Genomic DNA, 20,358 nt, shown 5'->3' on the forward strand with positions numbered 1-20,358 from the left:
ACTTCAGTGTCAAAATACTGTATGTACCTTTTACACCCAATAATTCCTCTAATATTTGTATATTAAAAAGTTATTTTAACATTTTGAAGACTACCCCCAAAAATAATGTACAAAAACATGAAATATCTAATACATATTTGCGCTATATTGTAAGGACTGGATAAGTAATTTTTTAAAAACATTACCACACTGCAATTAAAACCAATTTTAAATGTATAATCTGTTTAGTAATAGTGTTAATAGTGTGTAATACAGGTAGTCACATGATTTACATTTGGATCTTGACAACTGACTCACATTTATGACGGTTGCAGTGTCCCAGGGTCATGTGATCCCCCTTTGCAACTTTCTGACAAGCAAAGTCAATGGGGAAACCAGATTCACTTAACAACTGTGTTACTAATTTAACAACTGCAGTGATTCACTTAACAAATGTGCCAAGAAAAGTCATAAAATGGGACAAAACTCACTCAACAAATTGCTCACAGCAACATACATTTTGGGCTCAAATGTCGTAAGTTGAGGACTACCTGTATTCAGTGGGAATCCCCCTAAATTTCTTTGGATATTCTCTGGAGTAGGGGATGAGCTGGCCTTATAATTAGCCGCGCCCGGTGTTTGCACGCACGACAAAGCTAAACAGGTGAGCCCTCTGGGCACGTGCGGAGGCTCGCTGCTTCCCTGTAAGAATAGCAATCAGTTGTTTTTTTCCACTCTGGGAAGAAACCTTTAAGTTTGGCATTATAGTCGTGTGAATAGTTTCTATGCGGAACCTACTACCATCCGGCAGGAGATACAGGAATATAGCCAGCCGTACCAACAGGCTGAAAAATAGCTTTTATCCGTGGGCTGTTAGGCTTTTAAATGGGACATAATCTTATGCAGAATTGACTTGGGAGACCGGTGTGTGTGGTTCACATGGTGTGGTAGGAATGGAGGTTTTGTTGTCACTGTGTATTGGGGGGGAGAGAGCACGGGGGAGGCTCAGTTAATCTCAATGTACACATGTTGTACTTTGACAATAAAGATTTATTTATTTATTTATTTATTTATTTATTTATTTATTTATTTATTTAATCCACCTTTCCCCAAGAATATGCCGGGGACGCAACTCCAGAAGAAGAGCTGAACGACTGCGGAGTAGCCCGAACCTTTTTCTCCTTTCCCGCCAAACAATGCCGGGTGCCGCACTTCCTCTTTTGCTCCGCCGACTCCCTCCCCCTCCCGTCTCAATCCTTCTGGCCGGCGGTAGGTGGCGCTGCAGCGAAGCGCGTTCGGCGCCACTCCGGTTCCCGTTCCGGGGCCGCAGCCCGGCTCGTTCCGCCACCTAAAAGGCGCCCGGCTGCTACGGTGCCGCAGCTGCCGCGCCCCCTCCTTTCGCCGGTCCCCCGCTTTTGCGGGGTGCCCGCTGGGCCTGCTCCCGCCATGGCGACCAAGAAAGGGGGCTCGCGGCTGGAGACGGAGATCGAGAGGTGCCGCTCGGAGTGCCAGTGGGAAAGGATCCCTGAACTCGTCAAGCAGCTTTCAGCCAAGCTCATAGCTAACGGTGCGGGCCGCTGGGTGGGAAGGGACGTGGGGGGGGGGGGAAAGTAAAGAGGAAGCCGGTTCGTCAACCTTAACGCCGACAGCCGCCGCCGCTGCAGGTGCAGCGGGGGCGGGATGAAGCGGCTGCTTTTAAGCGCGCTCGTGAGAGTAGGGCAGGGGTAGGCAACCTCGGCTCTTTTATGACTCATGGACTTCAACTCCCAGAATTCCTGAGCCAGCTTGGCTGGCTCAGGAATTCTGGGAGTTGAAGTCCATGAGTCATAAAAGAGCCGAGGTTGCCTACCCCTGGAGTAGGGGATGAGCTGGCCTTATAATTAGCCGCGCCCGGTGTTTACACGCGCGACAAAGCTAAACAAGGTGAGCCCTCTGGGCACGTGCGGAGGCTCGCTGCTCGTCTGCCTTGGAACAGACGCACAACCCGTGGATCTAATGTTGAGGCAACCTGATGCTCCTCTTGGTCATGCTTGGCAGGGAATGCTGGGAGTTTTTAAATTTTATTTAATTCCATTTGTATCCCGCCCTTCTCCGAAGACTCAGGGCCGGCTTACAAGCTTAGCAGTAGCCTTCATTCTCTGTATTTGCCTGCTTGTTAGGGCTTTCACACACAACCCAAGCGGCATTATTACAAAGTCAGCTTAATTGCCCCCAACAATCTGGGTCCTCATTTTACCTACCTCGGAAGGATGGAAGGCTGAGTCAACCTTGAGCCTGGTGGGATGCGAACCTGCACTAATTGCAGGCAGCTGGTGTTACTTAAGGAGGCATTAGCCCACTGCTCCACCAAGGCTCCATAGTAGTCCATTACATCTGGAGGACATCAGGCTAGGGACCTTTGCAGGGCAAAGGCGTAATGCTGTTTCTGCTGATTAAAAACACTAATCCTAAAGCTTGGCTACCCAATAAGGTAATGTTAGAAGACGTGCTAAAAGCTCCCTCTGTTTTAACGCCTTTCCTGGAGGCTGGAGAGGAGCTAACCCTAGAACCTTATGTACCAAATGAATTATTATGCAGCAGTCTACACGTGCCCATTGTTGACCTTTGAATGTCTTGTATATGTCCAAAACTTATTCTGGGCATTAAATTATTCTTGGCATTATTTTTTTTAAAAAACGGCATAGGAATTCAATGGTAAGCTGTAATTGTCAACTTCGAATTGCATAGCAAGTTAAAGGAAGGGGTGGTGCAGTTTTCCTCTTTTGGTGCAGTTTTTTTCCTTCAAAACATGTTGCTGAAATGGCTTTTGTGTCTATAGCTTTAAAAACTTAATCAGATTGTAGGAACTCTTGTCACATTAGGGCTTAACTCTCACTGAAGAATAAAAACATTGTGTAAAGAGCACATTTTTGAAGGGCTTATTTTAATTTCTCTTAATGTTTCCTACCCTCACTAACTGTAATATTTACTTGCATACTCTGACATTACACAATCAAATGCCAAGAAAAACCCAAATGTTTAATGTATCTTTTCTAAGTTAAGCTGTAATCAATATCTGGCAGGAGTATTCTGATCTCTGATTTGTGAGATCAAATGGAAATCACTCTCCAAGGTTTGGGATGAGGGTGAAAAGAATGCATGCTTGTTGGACTTAATATGAGATAGAAGTTGTGGTTATCCTTTATGTTTGATGCTAGAACTCTGGCTGTAACAAAACAATAGGAAAAAGTGTCCCCTGCATCATTGTGTAACTGGAAGTCTGTTTATTTTTTATTTATTTATATTTCATATTTCTTAACTGCCCATCTCCCTTAATACTATACCTAATGTTAAAGTGTTAACTATTCCACCATGTGAATTTATTAGTCCTTCCAGTATCTGTAATTTAGAAATTGCAGATTTATGAGCATACTGAAGACATATACTTAATAGATACAATATCTATTTTTGCAGATCAGGTTAATGATATAAGCTGAATTTTGGGGTAAATTTGCATTGTATGGCATTTCCAGATGGAAGATTTATTTTAAACGTTTATAGGAGCACTGCTTGTCTAAATAACAAAACAGAGGGAAGGGGATAGGGAAAAGGTAGGACCAGCATGAGTAATTTTATTCAAATAATGGATTGATTAAAGTCTATTGTGAAAGGATATTTTCATGCTTTGCCTTTACTAATTTTCATACTATAGAAACATGAGTCTGAGTGAAAAGATTTCTGTTAATTTGGACCTATAATCAATTTTATTTTCTTTTTTTAAAAAAATCTGAGAACTTATTTTCAAAATATGTAGAAATATTTATATTTGAGAAGGTATTACATTACAAGAATACAAACACTTAAGATTTAGGATAATGCACATATTCCAAGCTATAAAAATCTATGTATTTTTAATTTAAAAAATCAGATTATGCTGTCAGAAGTAAGGATAATTGTCTTAGTCACTACTGTGTTGTAATTCTCTTCTCTTAGCAAGAAAAAGACAAAGTTCACTTCCTGCTTAAAATTTATTTAAAAGATGTATAGAGCTCCCCAATTCATGTAATCGAAGCTCTTGGTGGCATACATCAAGTAAAAACCAAACAGATAACAATGACAACATTGTTGAAGAATGTTTACTATGACATTTTATTTATTTATTAAAGTTATATGCCACCCATCTAACTATCAAGCAATTTTGGACTTTCAGAGAATGAAAGCAGAATTGTGCTTCTATCAAGTTTTGTGGACATTGAGCTAAGCTGCTAAGCCACTTGGTATGTCTTTCTGTGAACTGAACCACAGGACAGTAAAGCTGGGCATTTGGTTGATCAAATAAGTTGCCAGAAGATGAGTGTATGGTAGATATAGGAAATTATAGTTCAGTAGCATCTGGAGATGAGGGCTATCCATGTCTTTTTAAAGATAGAACAAAATTATTAATCTTATTCCCTCCCAGTTAACTTTAGGAATGTAGCCTAAGCAAATTTAAGAGAAATAAGTATGCAAGTATTATGACAGTGAGAGGAGATGATAGAGTTCAATAATACATGCAGACTGATAGTGGCATAGGAAAAAATACTGATGAGAAAGTGAGGTTTAATTTTAATTTCCCTCCTCACGGTTTTGAAATTGAGTGCATGTTTCTATATGCATGTTTGTGAGCAGTTGTATGTGTGGGGATATGTATATACAAATGTTTTCATGCTTAGTTGTGTGCCTATGCAAGCAAGCACAGCACCCAACTCAGCAGCTGGCAATCAACTTCTAGAGTAAAAAAGTTTTAGAGTTGTACATAACCATTTCACAAAATATACAGAGACAGCCAATATCAGCTTCTAAAATTATCTTGTAATCCTCGCTAACCACACTGTTGCTTTAATGATGTATGATTTGTAAAGAGGAATTTCCATGAGTTGTAAAAATTCTTCCTTTGAAGGCTTTGCACTTCCCAAATTTTTATGGAGTTGCCAAGAAATTAAAAGATGCTTGCTCCTGGGGAGGAAAGCCATGGCAAATCTAGATAACACACTAAAAAGCAGAGACATCACCCTGTCAACAAAAGTGCGCATAGTCAAGGCTATGGTCTTCCCAGTTGCAATGTATGGCAGTGAAAGTTGGACCATAAAAAAGGCTGAGCGCCAAAGAACTATGGTGCTGGAGAAGACTCCTATGAGTCCCTTGGACTGCAAGGCGATCAAACCGGTCAGTCCTAGAGGAGATCAACCCTGACTGCTCTTTAGAAGGCCAGGTCCTGAAGCTAAAACTCAAATACTTTGGCCACCTAATGAGAAGGAAGGACTCACTGGAGAAGAGCCTGATGCTGGGAAAGATTGAGGGCAAGAGAAGAAGGGGACGACAGAGAATGAGGTGGCTGGATGGAGTCACTGAAGCAGTAGGCGTGAGCTTAAATGGACTCCAGAAGATGGTAGAGGACAGGAAAGCCTGGAGGAACATTATCCATAGGGTCGCGATGGGTCGGACACGAATTCGCAACTAACAACAACAACACATTATTATGGATTATAATGTACAGCTGGATTTGCAAATCGTTTCCCATTTTTATGAAGACTTTTATGTCTTTGTATTTATGAAGAAGTTGAAGAAGATGTGAAATATCTCCTAGTAGTTTCATTTTGGAGGGGCTTGTGTTTTGATGGCTCTGTGTTTAAAGACCCTGAGCTGAGCTCTGGGCAATGGGGTGAGCTCCCATTACTTGACCCAGCTTCTGCCCTCCCAGCAGTTCGAAAGCATGCAGATGCAAGTAAGTTAACAGGTACCACTTCAGTGGGAAGGTAACAGCGTTTCATGCTGGCCACATGACCACGGAAATTGTTTTTAGAAAACGCTGGCTCCCTTGGCCAATAAATGGAAATGAGCATCATGCTCTAGAGTCAGACTTGACTACCACGGTATCTTTACACTTATCCTATAGCAGAACACTCTGAGGTATTCAACACTGCCCTTTGGCTATTCCTCCAGCCTAGTTTTATTTAAACTTTCTTATTTCTATTTTGAAGTAATAGGAGATGCATTTAATTATACAGGGAGTGCAGAATTATTAGGCAAGTTGTATTTTTGAGGATTAATTTTATTATTGAACAACAACCATGTTCTCAATGAACCCAAAAAACTCATTAATATCAAAGCTGAATATTTTTGGAAGTAGTTTTTAGTTTGTTTTTAGTTATAGCTATTTTAGGGGGATATCTGTGTGTGCAGGTGACTATTACTGTGCATAATTATTAGGCAACTTAACAAAAAACAAATATATACCCATTTCAATTATTTATTTTTACCAGTGAAACCAATATAACATCTCAACATTCACAAATATACATTTCTGACATTCAAAAACATAACAAAAACAAATCAGTGACCAATATAGCCACCATTCTTTGCAAGGACACTCAAAAGCCTGCCATCCATGGATTCTGTCAGTGTTTTGATCTGTTCACCATCAACATTGCGTGCAGCAGCAACCACAGCCTCCCAGACACTGTTCAGAGAGGTGTACTGTTTTCCCTCCTTGTAAATCTCACATTTGATGATGGACCACAGGTTCTCAATGGGGTTCAGATAAGGTGAACAAGGAGGCCATGTCATTAGATTTCCTTCTTTTATACCCTTTCTTGCCAGCCACGCTGTGGAGTACTTGGACGTGTGTGATGGAGCATTGTCCTGCATGAAAATCATGTTTTTCTTGAAGGATGCAGACTTCTTCCTGTACCACTGCTTGAAGAAGGTGTCTTCCAGAAACTGGCAGTAGGACTGGGAGTTGAGCTTGATTCCATCCTCAACCCGAAAAGGCCCCACAAGCTCATCTTTGATGATACCAGCCCAAACCAGTACTCCACCTCCACCTTGCTGGCGTCTGAGTCGGACTGGAGCTCTCTGCCCTTTACCAATCCAGCCACGGGCCCATCCATCTGGCCCATCAAGACTCACTCTCATTTCATCAGTCCATAAAACCTTAGAAAAATCAGTCTTGAGATATTTCTTGGCCCAGTCTTGACGTTTCAGCTTGTGTGTCTTGTTCAGTGGTGGTCGTCTTTCAGCCTTTCTTACCTTGGTCATGTCTCTGAGTATTGCACACCTTGTGCTTTTGGGCACTCCAGTGATGTTGCAGCTCTGAAATATGGCCAAACTGGTGGCAAGTGGCATCTTGGCAGCTGCACGCTTGACTTTTCTCAGTTCATGGGCAGTTATTTTGCGCCTTGGTTTCTCCACACGCTTCTTGCGACCCTGTTGACTATTTTGAATGAAACGCTTGATTGTTCGATGATCACGCTTCAGAAGCTTTGCAATTTTAAGAGTGCTGCATCCCTCTGCAAGATATCTCACTATTTTTGACTTTTCTGAGCCTGTCAAGTCCTTCTTTTGACCCATTTTGCCAAAGGAAAGGAAGTTGCCTAATAATTATGCACACCTGATACAGGGTGTTGATGTCATTAGACCACACCCCTTCTCATTACAGAGATGCACATCACCTAATATGCTTAATTGGTAGTAGGCTTTCGAGCCTATACAGCTTGGAGTAAGACAACATGCATAAAGAGGATGATGTGGTCAAAATACTCATTTGCCTAATAATTCTGCACTCCCTGTAGATTGTAGTATATTGTAGTATATTAGAAACTACGATTGTGGTAGATTAGAATGAATCTTAAGGCAAACAGGTGTGTGTGTGTGTATAGTTTTATTTATGAAACTAACATTATGCAATATCCTTAGTTTGTTATAACTGGCATGTATGCCCTCCCAATGTAGTTTGACATATCTAAAATTTGCTGTGTTTGAGAAACACTGATTTATATGACGAATTGGACGAATTTCACTCAGAAGATAAAATTGTTCATTTTTGTTCTTAATTATATAGCTGTATGAGTAGAATTGATTATAAATAGTAGCTTTTTCACTCTGGAAAACTTTGCATAATTTGTCTATGGAGATTCTCAGTTATCCAGGTCATGGTTGTCCCAAAGGTGCTTTTTCAAGATGCAACTGGACTTTCTTGTTTTTCTTTGAAGACATTTCGCTTCTCATTCAAGAAGCTTCTTCAGCTCTGAAAATTCTGCCTCTTTAAAAAACACCCTTGGGATTTCATAACTTGATTATTATATAATGTAGTATTACACTATTTCTCAAATCAATATACATGTACATTTCTGAAGTCGGCAAAGGAATTCATTGCTAAGTGATGGAGGGAAGAAGTCTTAAAAAAACATTTGTGTAATATCAAATTAATGTAAATCAGGTCCAAAGAGATACTGATTATATAAACCTCTACTTTAATGGCATATGTTCATTCTTTAGTAATTAGAAGTATTAAGATAATAATTAGTGGTATTAAGGTAATAGGTTATGCTTCAGTTAAATAGCATCATTATCCTTCTAACATACAGATGAAAACTAACTGTAGAGAAATATACAATTGCTCTTGAGAAAGAAGCGGAAAAGCTAAAGGATGCCAGAGAGTAAATAATGAGGCAAAGAAATTCAAACAAAGATGAAATTTGCAGAATTTCAGTACAGTATACATGTCAAAATCCAAATTATCTACTTACAGGAATCTCTAGCATTAGAAGATGAGGTTAGATCACCACTCTGGTCATTAGCAAGTCAGAAGGCTATAGGAATTTATGGAATATCTACAGCAGGCATGTCAAACTGCCAGCCTGTGGGTCGGATGCATCACGCCGAAACCATGCCCACCCCATTGCCAGCAATGGGGAAAAAGTCGCGATATGTCGCGCGATGTCACAAGACATTGGGAGTTTGACATGCCTGATCCACAGGAATATGACAAGCAACAGAAGAAGAATCAGTCAAGCTTCATACCAAGCTATGCCAGTAAATCTGGAAAAAAATACAATAGCCAACAGATTGGAAGAGTTCAATCTACTCACTAATACCAAAGAAAGGAGACTTAACAGAGTGTGCAGACACATATAATATCCTTTCACACTCCAGAAAAAGAACACTTAGGATTATCCAACAGATTACAACCCTACATGGAAATGGAGATCCTTTGAAGCTGACTTTAGAAAAGCCTGAACACATTATTATCATGCCTGCTAGATAATTGAGAAAGCCAAAGAATAACAGAAAGAAGTTAGATATGCTTCATTGATTATAGAAAAGCAGGTCATCACATTTTTATGACCATTTTTATGGCAGTCATTAAGTGAACACAGAGGTTGTAAAGTGAATGCCAAGATTGTTAAACTAATGTCAGGGTCGTTAAGCAAACTCATTGTTTGCTATAGGGCAGTTTTTGCCAGAAACCAAGAGTAAATGCTGGTTTCTGGCAAAACCATTGTAAATCGTAACCATTGCAAATGTTCATAAATGTGGGCCGATTGCTGAGTGCCCAGAATGCAGTCCTGTGACCGTGGGAGGGTAGATGTTGGAAATCTGGCTTATAACTTTGAATGGCCAGTAAGGGATTGGTCATAAGTCGAGGTCTATCTATATTAGCAGTAAAGAAACCCAGAAATCAAGACATTGCTGTAATTTAGCACTTAGTAGAGTAGTAGTGAAGGCCTTGGAAAAGATAGATGTGACAAAGATCAGAATTCTACAGGCAGTGTTTTCCCATGTGAAACGGTTAAAGCAAAATATGAATTTTGAAGAAGCACACTAGAAAGAAAATGGAGGCTTTTTAATTCTAGTGTTGGAGAAGGCTCATGAGAATACCATTGATATCCTTAAAAACAAATAAAAGGATCATTAAATTAATCAAGCTAGTGTTAAAATTATTTTTTTTTAAAAAAGCATATGACACCAGATAAATTGTCTAAAATGTATAAAAGTACTTCTAATCACTATTGGAAACATGAAAAACATGAAGGGTATTTTATCATTCATATTGGACATGAAAAAGCGAAAAGATACTGGATACTAATACATATTGTGTATTAGTACTCTTGTGTATTCTCTGCAATACATGCAGAGAATTTCAAAAAATAGCACTCAGTAAAACCAAAACCTTTCTTATTAGGACATACACACTCAAATAGAAAAGGCTTACAGTTGGTTTTATATATGGTAACTGCAGTGAGGTTATGATATGCATTAAGATGGCAGACGACAGAAGCACCAATAATGGAGGAGTGGATTGTGAAGATGACTGAGTTTGCAGAAATGGCTAAATTGACTTGTATGGTTAAGAAGGGACCTACAATTAGTTTTTATAAAAGATTGGAAACCTTTTTGCTGTGAATAGATAAAAATTAACTGCTGATTCCAGGATTTAATTATGATATGCAATATGAAAGTGTGAAGTTCATAATTGCTATGCTTGTAACCACTACAAAGAAGATCGAAAGCCACTTTTTTAGATATCTTTCTTTTATTTTTGTTTTTTCTTCACTTTTGCTTTTGCCCTTTTAGAATCTTTTTCTATTTCTTGTTAATTTTTAAAAGCTTTGTAAAATTTTCTTTTAATAAATTAATGCAATTCTCATTTGAGACACATGATCAGGCTTAAATTATCATAATTTGAGCACACTACACAAAGATCTACCTCTGGAGAAATCTATAATGCTGGGAAAGGGAAGAGGATGATAATCATTTACAGTAATAATTCACCATTGGAAACCTAATCAAGCAATTGATTTATTGCCATGTTAAAGTCATGGATTTGTTCTTACAGATAGTTCTCAATTTAGCAACTGGTCAAAGTTATGACAGCCACCTCTCCCCCAAATGTACTTACTACCCAGTTCTGAAATTCTGATTTTAGTACTTTATTATTGTTGTTTTTTTAACTGGGCACTGGTTTAATTTCCTTTTAACTTTTGTATCGTTATTTATATATGCCCTGTGAACCGCCCTGAGTCCCTAGGGAGAAGGGCGGTATAGAAATCAAATAAAACTAAACTAAACTATTCTTTCCCCCAGTCATATGACTGCATTTTTGGGTGTTTGGCAGTTGGCTACAATTTACAACATTTTTGCCAAAAAGTGGCCTTTACTTCCAGTTTTGGAAAAACATCCAATAGCGAATAAGGACTACTGTAAATCTGTTTATCCTTAATTAAATTTTATGTAGATAAATCACTTAATCCTATCTGTGCGATAGCACACTGGTGCAAATTACTTCTTTCTGGTTGTAACAATTACTCTAGGACAGAACTACATTTCCTTACTGCTTCTTCAGTATTTTTATATCCATGTCTATGTCATTGTATGCATTTTGCTTGTCACTTAATTTTGTTTTCTTATTGTAAGCAAACTGTCATTGTGTTATGGCATTAAAGTAAACATATTTAAGTAGAAGTATCTGTTATTTATATTTGGAATATGCAGTGCCTGAATATCAGATGTTGAATATATGACCCTATTGTTAGATCTATAGAAGTGTAAACAGGAAGTGCGTCAGTGTGACTGCCACTGGAACTTTTTAGGAACTGATAAAACTTGAATGTTGGCAGGTTCTTGAATTTTGCAAGTGGTGATGCTACTATTAGAAGCCTCCTTAACTTACTGACTTCTTGTGCTGTAAACAATAGATTTGGAAAGGCTTGTGAAGGAACCATTCAATAAATAGTTAAGTAGGAATGACTTTTTTCCAAATTGGTGTATGTTTGTATCTGATGAAATGAAAATTCTTTTTAAACAAATAAATAGTGAAATGTTAATAACTCTTACAAGTCTCGAGCTATTCTATTAAAGCCTTTCTTTCAATAATGGTATTTCTGACTTTAAAAAAAAGATTATTTTGAACTGTAGTTGTTCAAAATAAATTTGTCATCTAATATATTGAATATCAATATTAATAGTGAAATATTGTCAAAATTACTTAATTTTAATCCCATTAATATCTATAGTATTTTCACTCTATTCTGAATTTTTTTTAGCTTGGTGTCAGTATCCCAGTCTATCAGAGACTGTAAAGAAAGTTGATTATTATATCTTGGTGCTATGTGGTCAAAATATCTAATCACGTGTCGTCATAGATCAGTCACTTCAAAGTCAAGGCAGGAATAATTACCTTCGAATGTACTTTGTGGAAGAGATCACAACAAGAACATTTTTAGTCTGCCTTTCTAATGGTAGAAAAAAAGAATGCTTTCAAAGATAATATTAATGAAAATACCTCCTATCAAATCTCCGTTTTGAATAGACAGGGTTTGAAAAGAATTGGAAGAAAGTAAAATATATTTCTCATAACCTTTTTCCAGTGTACTACTAATGTTATATTATAGAACTCCATTCTCTTTTTAGAAGTCTTTTAGCATTTCTGTGAATATAGATTGAAATGTAAAGTAAAATTGATTTTTAACGACTATTTTGTGATTCACCTGTGATGTTTGATATGAGCACTGTTTACAAAAAATGTTAAAGGTATTATAAAAGTAAATATTTTTTTTGCCTCAAACGAAATGGCTCTTCAAGTAAAGCTTAAGTTAAATATTTATAATACAACCTCATGAAGTGATAGCCTAAGAGGTATTTCTCTTTTACAGAATGCTTTTGGAATATTGTAATACTTGGTTTAGAAGAGAGCAAGCTGGGATGCTAATTCTTCTTTCAATAGCCCATTTTCATTTGAAACTCCTCCAAATAACTTTAGTCCCTCCTGGAATTCAAGATACAAGTGAATTATCTTTGAATGTATTTTATGAATAAAATGCATGGCATTTTAAATTAATTATTTATTATATTGTATTGTAATGTGTTTTTGAATTGCATAGGGAAACCTTTATGTTTTCTATTAAATGAAAGCAATGGCCTACAAATTTTAGGGAATGTTTAAGAGAGAAAAATAGGCATGCTGGGAAAGGATCAAGTATCTTTTGCTTCTGCCTCCATTAACTGTAGTTCTTTTCTGAAATTGTTTTGCAAAGGAGAAGCAGCTGTTGGATTAATATTACAGTCAGTTGCATTGCAGCACTTAGCTTGTGTTTCAAGAGTTCTACATATCAGTATGAATTATTGCTAGGTCTGTCCTCGCTTTCAAAGCTGGCTGTCCAACTCCTCAAGCCAAATGTCACAGTTGCTGGTTGAAATTATCTTAATTCTAGCTTCAACAAAGTGATTATTCAAAATATAACTATTCTTTATGTGTTAGAGAATGAGTAAGATAGGGCCAAGAAATTCATATAATACTACTTGTACTTCCATTTGAGTAACATATGAGCAACTATACATGTCACTTGATTAATTGTACAGAAGACTGTCTTAAGGCTATGATGCAGATCGTTAACAAGAGATGGATTTAAGGTCTTGTTTACCCATAAATCAGACAAGAGGTTTTTGAATGTGGTTGTCCCAGATTCCTGGCAAGTAAGCAAAAGCATAAATCTTTCTTCTGTTGCACTTTTCATTAAGCAAATATGTAGACAATTGGCGCTCAAAGCATCCAAACCGTGTGTGATCACAGACAGATAGCTTAGTTTGTTTGTGTGCTATAGAATAGATGAACCAAAGTACTTTCACATTAAATAATGTACGAAGCATTTTTATCATTAAAGCAATCTCTCCCCCTATTTACTGCTTATGTTATGCTTACTAAGGCTGCTAATACTATTAATTATTTCACTCATCCATACACATCCATACTCATATACTGTATATTCACAATAGAGAGATTAAAAATTTTTACTATAAGATTGCAAACTGCAGTAATGGGCACAATAAAAATAAGAGTGAGGGAGCAGGGGGTTGGACTAGAAGACCTCCAAGGTCCGTTCCAATTCTGTTATTCTGTTACTACCAGATTTAAGAATCAAATTGTCTGTGTGGTGTTTATGCATATATTAAAAAGATAATTTGTTAATCTGTACATTATGGAAACTGCTAATCCCTAATTCGAATATATTGAATACAGGTAGTACTTGCTTAACATCCATTTCTTTAGCGACTGTTCAAAATTACAGCAGCACTGAAAGAAGGGACTGATGCCTAGTCCTTATGCCCAGTGCCATCATAGTGCCCCCATGGTCACGTGAACAAAATTTGGGCCCACCTGCATTTATGACCACCTTTTGGCTGCTACCTATCTGCTGCTGCCGCCAGCTGCTGCCGCCATTGACCCTGCCTGCCACGCTGTATACCACTACTGTATTGGCTGGCATATTCCTTCACTCGAAACTTCTTTCACACCGGTGCAGCCAGGCCCTTCTCTCAACCAGCCAGCCTCTCAGATTGCACACTGGCTAGGACCTCTGTTTGTGTGCCAGCCAGGGCCTTTTTGGAGAAAAAAGCCCTAGCTGCAGGGGTCCTTCTTTTGTGCTGGAGTCCCAAGGCCTTTTTTCATGTACCAGCTGGGTTCTTTCTTGAATGTAACCACCACATGGCTAGAGGCCCTGGCTGGTGCATGAGAAAAGCCTGGCTGGTGTGAGAGAGAAGGCCCCGGTCCCAACAGTACTAAAGAAGGCCCCACCCGGACAGCGCAGTAGTGATGTGTAGAGCAACAAGCATGGCATAGGGCTTGGTGGCAGGGGCAGCAGTGGGCAGTCAAAAGGGCAGAGGTGGGAGGGAGATAGTTGAGTGGAGGGAGTTAAGTGGCAGCCCCTTTGTCCAAGAATGGCTTGGCTCCGGGAGGGGGTGGTGTCCTCACCTAACGATCGAATGGGAGTCACTCAACTCAGTTCAGCAACAGTTCCATTGCTGGAACTGCTATTTTATTTTATTTTATTTATTTATTTATTTATTTATTTATTTATTTATTTATTTATTTAATTCCATTTATATCCCGCCCTTCTCCGAAGACTCAGGGCGGCTTACAAGCTTAGCAGTAGCCTTCATTCTATGTATATGCCTGCTTATTAGGGCTTTCACACACACACCCCAAGCGGCATTATTACAAAGTCAGCTTAATTGCCCCCAACAATCTGGGTCCTCATTTTACCTACCTCGGAAGGATGGAAGGCTGAGTCAACCTTGAGCCTGGTGGGATGCGAACCTGCACTAATTGCAGGCAGCTGGTGTTACTTAAGGAGGCATTAGCCCACTGCTCCACCAAGGCTCTAAGCCAGGGGTGTCAAACTCAATTTCATTGAGGGCCGCATCAGCATTGCGGTTGCCCTCAGGGGGCCGGGTGGGTGTGGCCAGGGTGGGCGTGGCCTACTGGGTGGGCGTGGATAAAGTGCGTATGGCCTACTGGGTGGGCGTGGCCAGCTCTACATCGTTCGCATCAAGGGTGCCTATGGGGGCCCAGGCAGGAGTGAGACAGATCTGAGGGTCTCTGGAAGAAGGAGGGTCTCTGGGCCAGGGCGAAGGCAGTGGGGGCCATTCCCTCACTGTTTCCAGGATGGCTTCGCGGGCCACATGAAACCACTTCGCGGGCCGGATCTGGCCCCCGGGCCTTGTGTTTGACATGTCTGCTCTAAGCAGTGCAGTCATATGATGTTTCACTTAACAACCTCATTGGTTAATAAAGGGGTTTATGGTCCCACTTAGGGTTATTAAGTGAAGACTCCCTGTAAAGGCCATATTGTACGATTAGCAAAACGTGAGCATCTGAACATAAATTTTCTTAGCTCATAAGTGTAACATTAACACACACACACACACACACACACACACACGACCTTTCAGGCTCTATTAGAAAGTGAAAATTATTTCATCTTAAAGATGAGTGCCCACTGCAGAAGATGTACTGTGGGGCCGCTTAAAAGATAGTCATCTTAGTATGTTTTTATGATCTTTATGATGGATTTTATGTTATCTCATAGTGTTAGTGTTAATGCTTAGTGTTAATAGAACATAACAGCTATTTAACTATATAATAATTTTGTCTCTCTCTCTATAGATGACATGGCAGAACTCCTCCTTGGAGAATCCAAGCTAGAACTTTTTCTGAAAGCAAACCCTCTAAAACAGGGGGCAAGTCCCTGTGGACCCCGACCAAAATTAATTGAAGTCAGGAAGCATCTCACTGCAGCACTTGATCGTGGAAATTTAAAGGTGTTTGTGCTTCCATAGTAACTGTTGGGAACTTGATGTTTGAGCAATATAGGAATAAATAAAGTTGCTTTAAAAATATTTAGATAAATCCTTTATATAATTACAATACAGATCTATTTTGTGTATCAGAGTCCGCATGTTTGTTCTTCCAGTCTTACAACACATTAAGTATACTGTATATATAGCGTTCCCTGTCCTCTGGGACTCCAATATGATTCTACTTAGCATGATAAATTATCATTGGAGATTACAGGCTAAAACATAAGGCAATGTTTTGGGACATGTGTCAAACTCACCATGTCACGTGACATGTCACGACGTATCATGACTTTTTTTGCATTGCCAGAGCTGGGGTGGGCGTGGCCTCTGTATGATGCATCCGGCCTGCGGGCCAGCAGTTTGACACCCCTATTTTAGGATAAAGTTATAAGAATGAAATGGTTTCATTTTTAAAGGCTGGCATTTCCAAAGATATGTAGATTAAGTATCATCAATTTACAATGATGTTTGAGTTTCTTCAGATATTATTTGGAACTGAAATAAATTAATCTGAATTTATTGTGACTTAAAATTAATTTCTCTTCAGAAAACATTTAAGCTCCAAGTCTTATCATCTTCTTGATAATAGCAATAGCACTTAGACTTATATACCGACCATACAGTAGTTCTTCACAGTACTCTCTGGGCAGTTTATAAATGTTAGCCTATTGCCTCCAATAATTTGAGGCAACATACTCAGATGTTGCCATATCCTAAAAGTGGTACAATGGATGAAAAGGTTGAAAAGCCCTGGTTTAGACCATCTTTAGTCTTAAGGATATAAATATAATATATAAATCAATTTAAGGAATAAAGAATGTTATATTAGTATATGAGGATTTTTGAAACTGTTTTGTAGGACCGTAGGTTGCCCTGAGAACTAAGATTTTTGAAGTTTTGAATACAATCAATTTTCTATCACTAGAACGTTGCCTGTTGATTAGGAGTTCTAAGGATTTTTCTTTTTAATGAATAACTTCTGTAGCCTAAAATACTTTTAAAATCCCATTTATGATATTGCCTTATATCTCATACCTGCTGCTTGCCCTCTTCTTTTTTCTAGCCAGAGTTCTTACAAGAAGCCCATTTAGTTATGGCCAAATTAAATTATGTAGAAGGCGATTACAAAGAAGCTCTTAATACATATGCTAAAGTGGGAATTGATGACATGCAGCTTGCTGCTGTACCTCCTTATCGCTTAAGAATGATTGCTGAAGCATATTCAACCAAAGGTAAGATGGCTTTCAATGTAATTGTGACTTGCTTTCCCCCTTTACTTTTTTTCCATTTCTCACTATACTGAAACTTGATGACTCTCTAAAAGAATGTAAATTACCAGATGTCTGCAAAGAATATAAATCCTTCCATTCCCTACCATCCAGTTGGAGCTGAAGAAGCTTCTTGGATGAGAAGCGAAACTTCTTCAAAGAAAAAGAAAAACAAGAAAGTCCAGTTGCCTTCTGAAAAAGCACCTTTGGGACAACCATGACCTCGATGACAGATTTTCTGTAGACAGTGAAACTTGATAGCAAGCATGTTATTAATTCTATGACATAGAGCAGGGCTCCCCAATTGGGTGCTCGCACCCCCTGGGGGTGCAAGATGATATTCCAGGGGGTGCGAAAACTTGGGTTTTCAAAATTATAGTGTATATGCATAATTCGTTGCTGTTAGTTTGAACTTTTCTAAGGGGTGCGAGAATTTATCAGCATTCTAGGGGTGCGGGAATATATCAGAAGCATTCTAGGGGTGCGGGATATAGAAAAGGTTGGGAACCACTGACAGAGCAGAAGACATAGCAAAGAGGGATGCATTATTAGTAAAGATAAGAAAGCTAGCAAATTTGGTTTAAAAATGCACAGTCCAGAACAAATACTTTTTAAAATTGGACCTATATGGTTCATATTCATTCAAAATACACTGCAATTTTTTCTGTGCAGAGGGATTGCTTCTGTCAAAAGTATATTAGAGTTACAGATTATGATGAAATCATTCTTACCACACGAACAATACAATTTGCCTTCTCCGCTTTCTGTGTTTGGCCTTTTCCATCAAAATGTGTTTAATCGTTTCCAAAGTCTTGCAGAATTCTGATGCCTCACACTTGTGAATGGACGTTTTTATAATTCCTCTTGTGCTGCAGCCAAGCTAGAAATTAGTTGCCATATTACCTAACTTATATCGGTGTGGAAACTCTGCAGTCCAAAATGGTTTTCAGTGCTTCAAATCTTCAAGTGGGAGTACTCTTGTTGAATAAATTTTTATTTCAAAATATTTTAATGATATCATGGAACTTTCTTACTGATAAGTATTTGAATACTATGGAAATAAAAAGCATAACTCCAATTACATGTTCCTTAATTACTAATTGATACGATGTTATTATGTTTGAAAGAATTAGCAGTAAAAGGAAACCAGGCCACCAAAGAACAGAGTGGTTGGACACCATCAAAGCTGACAGAGCACAGAAAAACTCAAAGAAGTAGTGCAAGATGGGAAGATGTGGAGAGACTTGGCCCATAAAACCAAGAGTCAGACATGACTGAATGGATAACATCATCATCATATTGATCATGGTGTTTTGTCCCAGCAGATACCTGGCATACCTTTTTTTTTTTAAATTCCCATTTAAATTCCCATTTAAATTCCCATTCTCCGAAGACTCAGGGCGGCTTACAATCTAAAGCACAAACCAATGTGCTTAGCAATAGCCTTCATTCTATGTATATGCCTGCTTATTAGGGCTTTCGCCCCCCCCCCCCCCCAGCGGCATTATTACAAAGTCAGCTTATTGCCCCCAACAATCGGTCCTCATTTTACCTACCTCGGAAGGATGGAAGGCTGAGTCAACCTTGAGCCTGGTGGGACGCGTACCTGCACTAATTGCAGGCAGCTGGTGTTACTTAAGGAGGCATCAGCCCACTGCTCCACCAGACTTAAAAGATAAGCAAATAGTTATCTGAAAATTCCAGGGCTATAGATTGGGAAGTTGGAAAAAAAATCTTGGAAGAAGACAGTGGCGAACAATTCCATGGTGTGATTAAAAAAAATAATCTATGAATGAGCCTGACTCAAAGGAGATTTTACAATAATGATCAGTTTTCAGTTGCCTGTTATTTATATTTCAGTTAGCTCCTGAAATAAACATGGATGCATTGCTCACAGAAGTAGAACTGATCAAATTTTCATAGCCACATCTCAGGAAAAATACTCAAAGAGAGGTGATTCTTCAATAGTGAATACATTTCTTTGGGCATTTTCAAAAGGTGAAATTAGATAATGATGTTTTAGAATATTGCAGAAATTGTTTCTGCTTTCTATGGATATACTTTATTAATGTGAACAATATCTACAAGGTAAACAAGGTCAAATACTAGATTTAATTAGTTCTGCCTTGTTTATGAAAATGTGCAAAGCTTGTGTAGTTTCTGTAGGTGGCAGTGTTGATTAAGGATCAAGATTGTACTTTATGTGTAATATTCTGAAAATGCAGCGGTTTATACTCATCGGAATATAGAATACAGTTGGAGGTTTTACTGACAAATGGCTTAATTGATGCTTGTGACGATGTCTAGAAGAATAACTGTATGGCAGATGTTATATTGATTGTTCTACAATATACAGAAGTGATAAACTTCCAAAACCTATCTGCTCTGCAGAAAAACATACAGTATGGTAAGCATATTGTGGTGATGACAGTTTGAGTAGACAGGTGGAGAATAAAATTATTTTCCTTTTTTTTTTAAAAAAAAATCTGATTATAAATTCATAAGACATTTCTTTCTCGAAATAATTATTCAAGTTAGATAAAGAATGGATAGATTCATTCTTGCAGCTAAAGATTCTAAATCTTTCAAGTTTTTAAAAAGTAATTGGGACTCAATTCCCTAATATAGTTAGGATTAAGACATGGATGTAGTGAATGTAGAACTGGTGAACCAATGAATGTGGTAGGGGATCTTGACACCAGGAAGATGTAATGGAAGTGGTTTCCTCAGGACCTTTTTGTTCATTCATAAGTTTTTATTATAGCTGTGCTTATGTTGGTCTTAGGAGCTGCCTGTGCTTTCTCTAGAGACCTGTGCCAAAAACCTAGTTATCTGTTGCATTATTCCTTATGTCAGGAGCAGATCCATATATCCTGCTTCTGTGCTTTTCTTTTACAGCGGCACTCTGGCCTTTTTTTAGCAGTTTTTTTAAGCAGTTTAGCAATTTTATTAGCTACTGATAAGATTGTTTTTAGGGTATTTTCTTACTGGTATTAAATAACTGGAATAACATCATAATTGCTCTGCTTGAGCTGTTTTTCTCCATTGCTCTTCCAAATTTAAGATATTACCAGCCTCTTGTTGCATGTTATTTTATAATTTAAATACATTGAAGATAATTCTTTTCAATTGACTCTCATTTCATTTAAAATTATTGTTGTTGCAATATTTTTTA

The 20,358-nt window shown here is 38.4% G+C and overlaps 1 protein-coding gene across 6 annotated transcripts in view; it reads left to right on the forward strand.

The window, feature by feature from the left end:
• Positions 1 to 938: 938 nt before the first annotated feature.
• TTC7B (tetratricopeptide repeat domain 7B) overlaps positions 939 to 20,358 on the forward strand; it is a 137,127-nt gene continuing 117,707 nt past the window's right edge. For 5 of the 6 annotated variants that reach the window (XR_014490910.1, XM_083350211.1, XM_083350207.1 and 2 more), the window contains exons 1-3: positions 939 to 1,546; positions 15,722 to 15,876; positions 16,979 to 17,147. Coding sequence is in view for 5 of the 6 variants with exons in the window: in XM_083350211.1 (XP_083206337.1) it covers positions 1,426 to 1,546; positions 15,722 to 15,876; positions 16,979 to 17,147 (445 nt within the window). In the remaining variant the exon portion in view is untranslated. The remainder of the gene's footprint in view (positions 1,547 to 15,721; positions 15,877 to 16,978; positions 17,148 to 20,358) is intronic. The other variant, XM_083350210.1, reaches the window with a different exon arrangement.

The sequence above is a fragment of the Vipera ursinii genome (genome assembly GCF_947247035.1).
Source record: "Vipera ursinii genome assembly, chromosome: 1".
NCBI lineage: Eukaryota > Metazoa > Chordata > Lepidosauria > Squamata > Viperidae > Vipera > Vipera ursinii.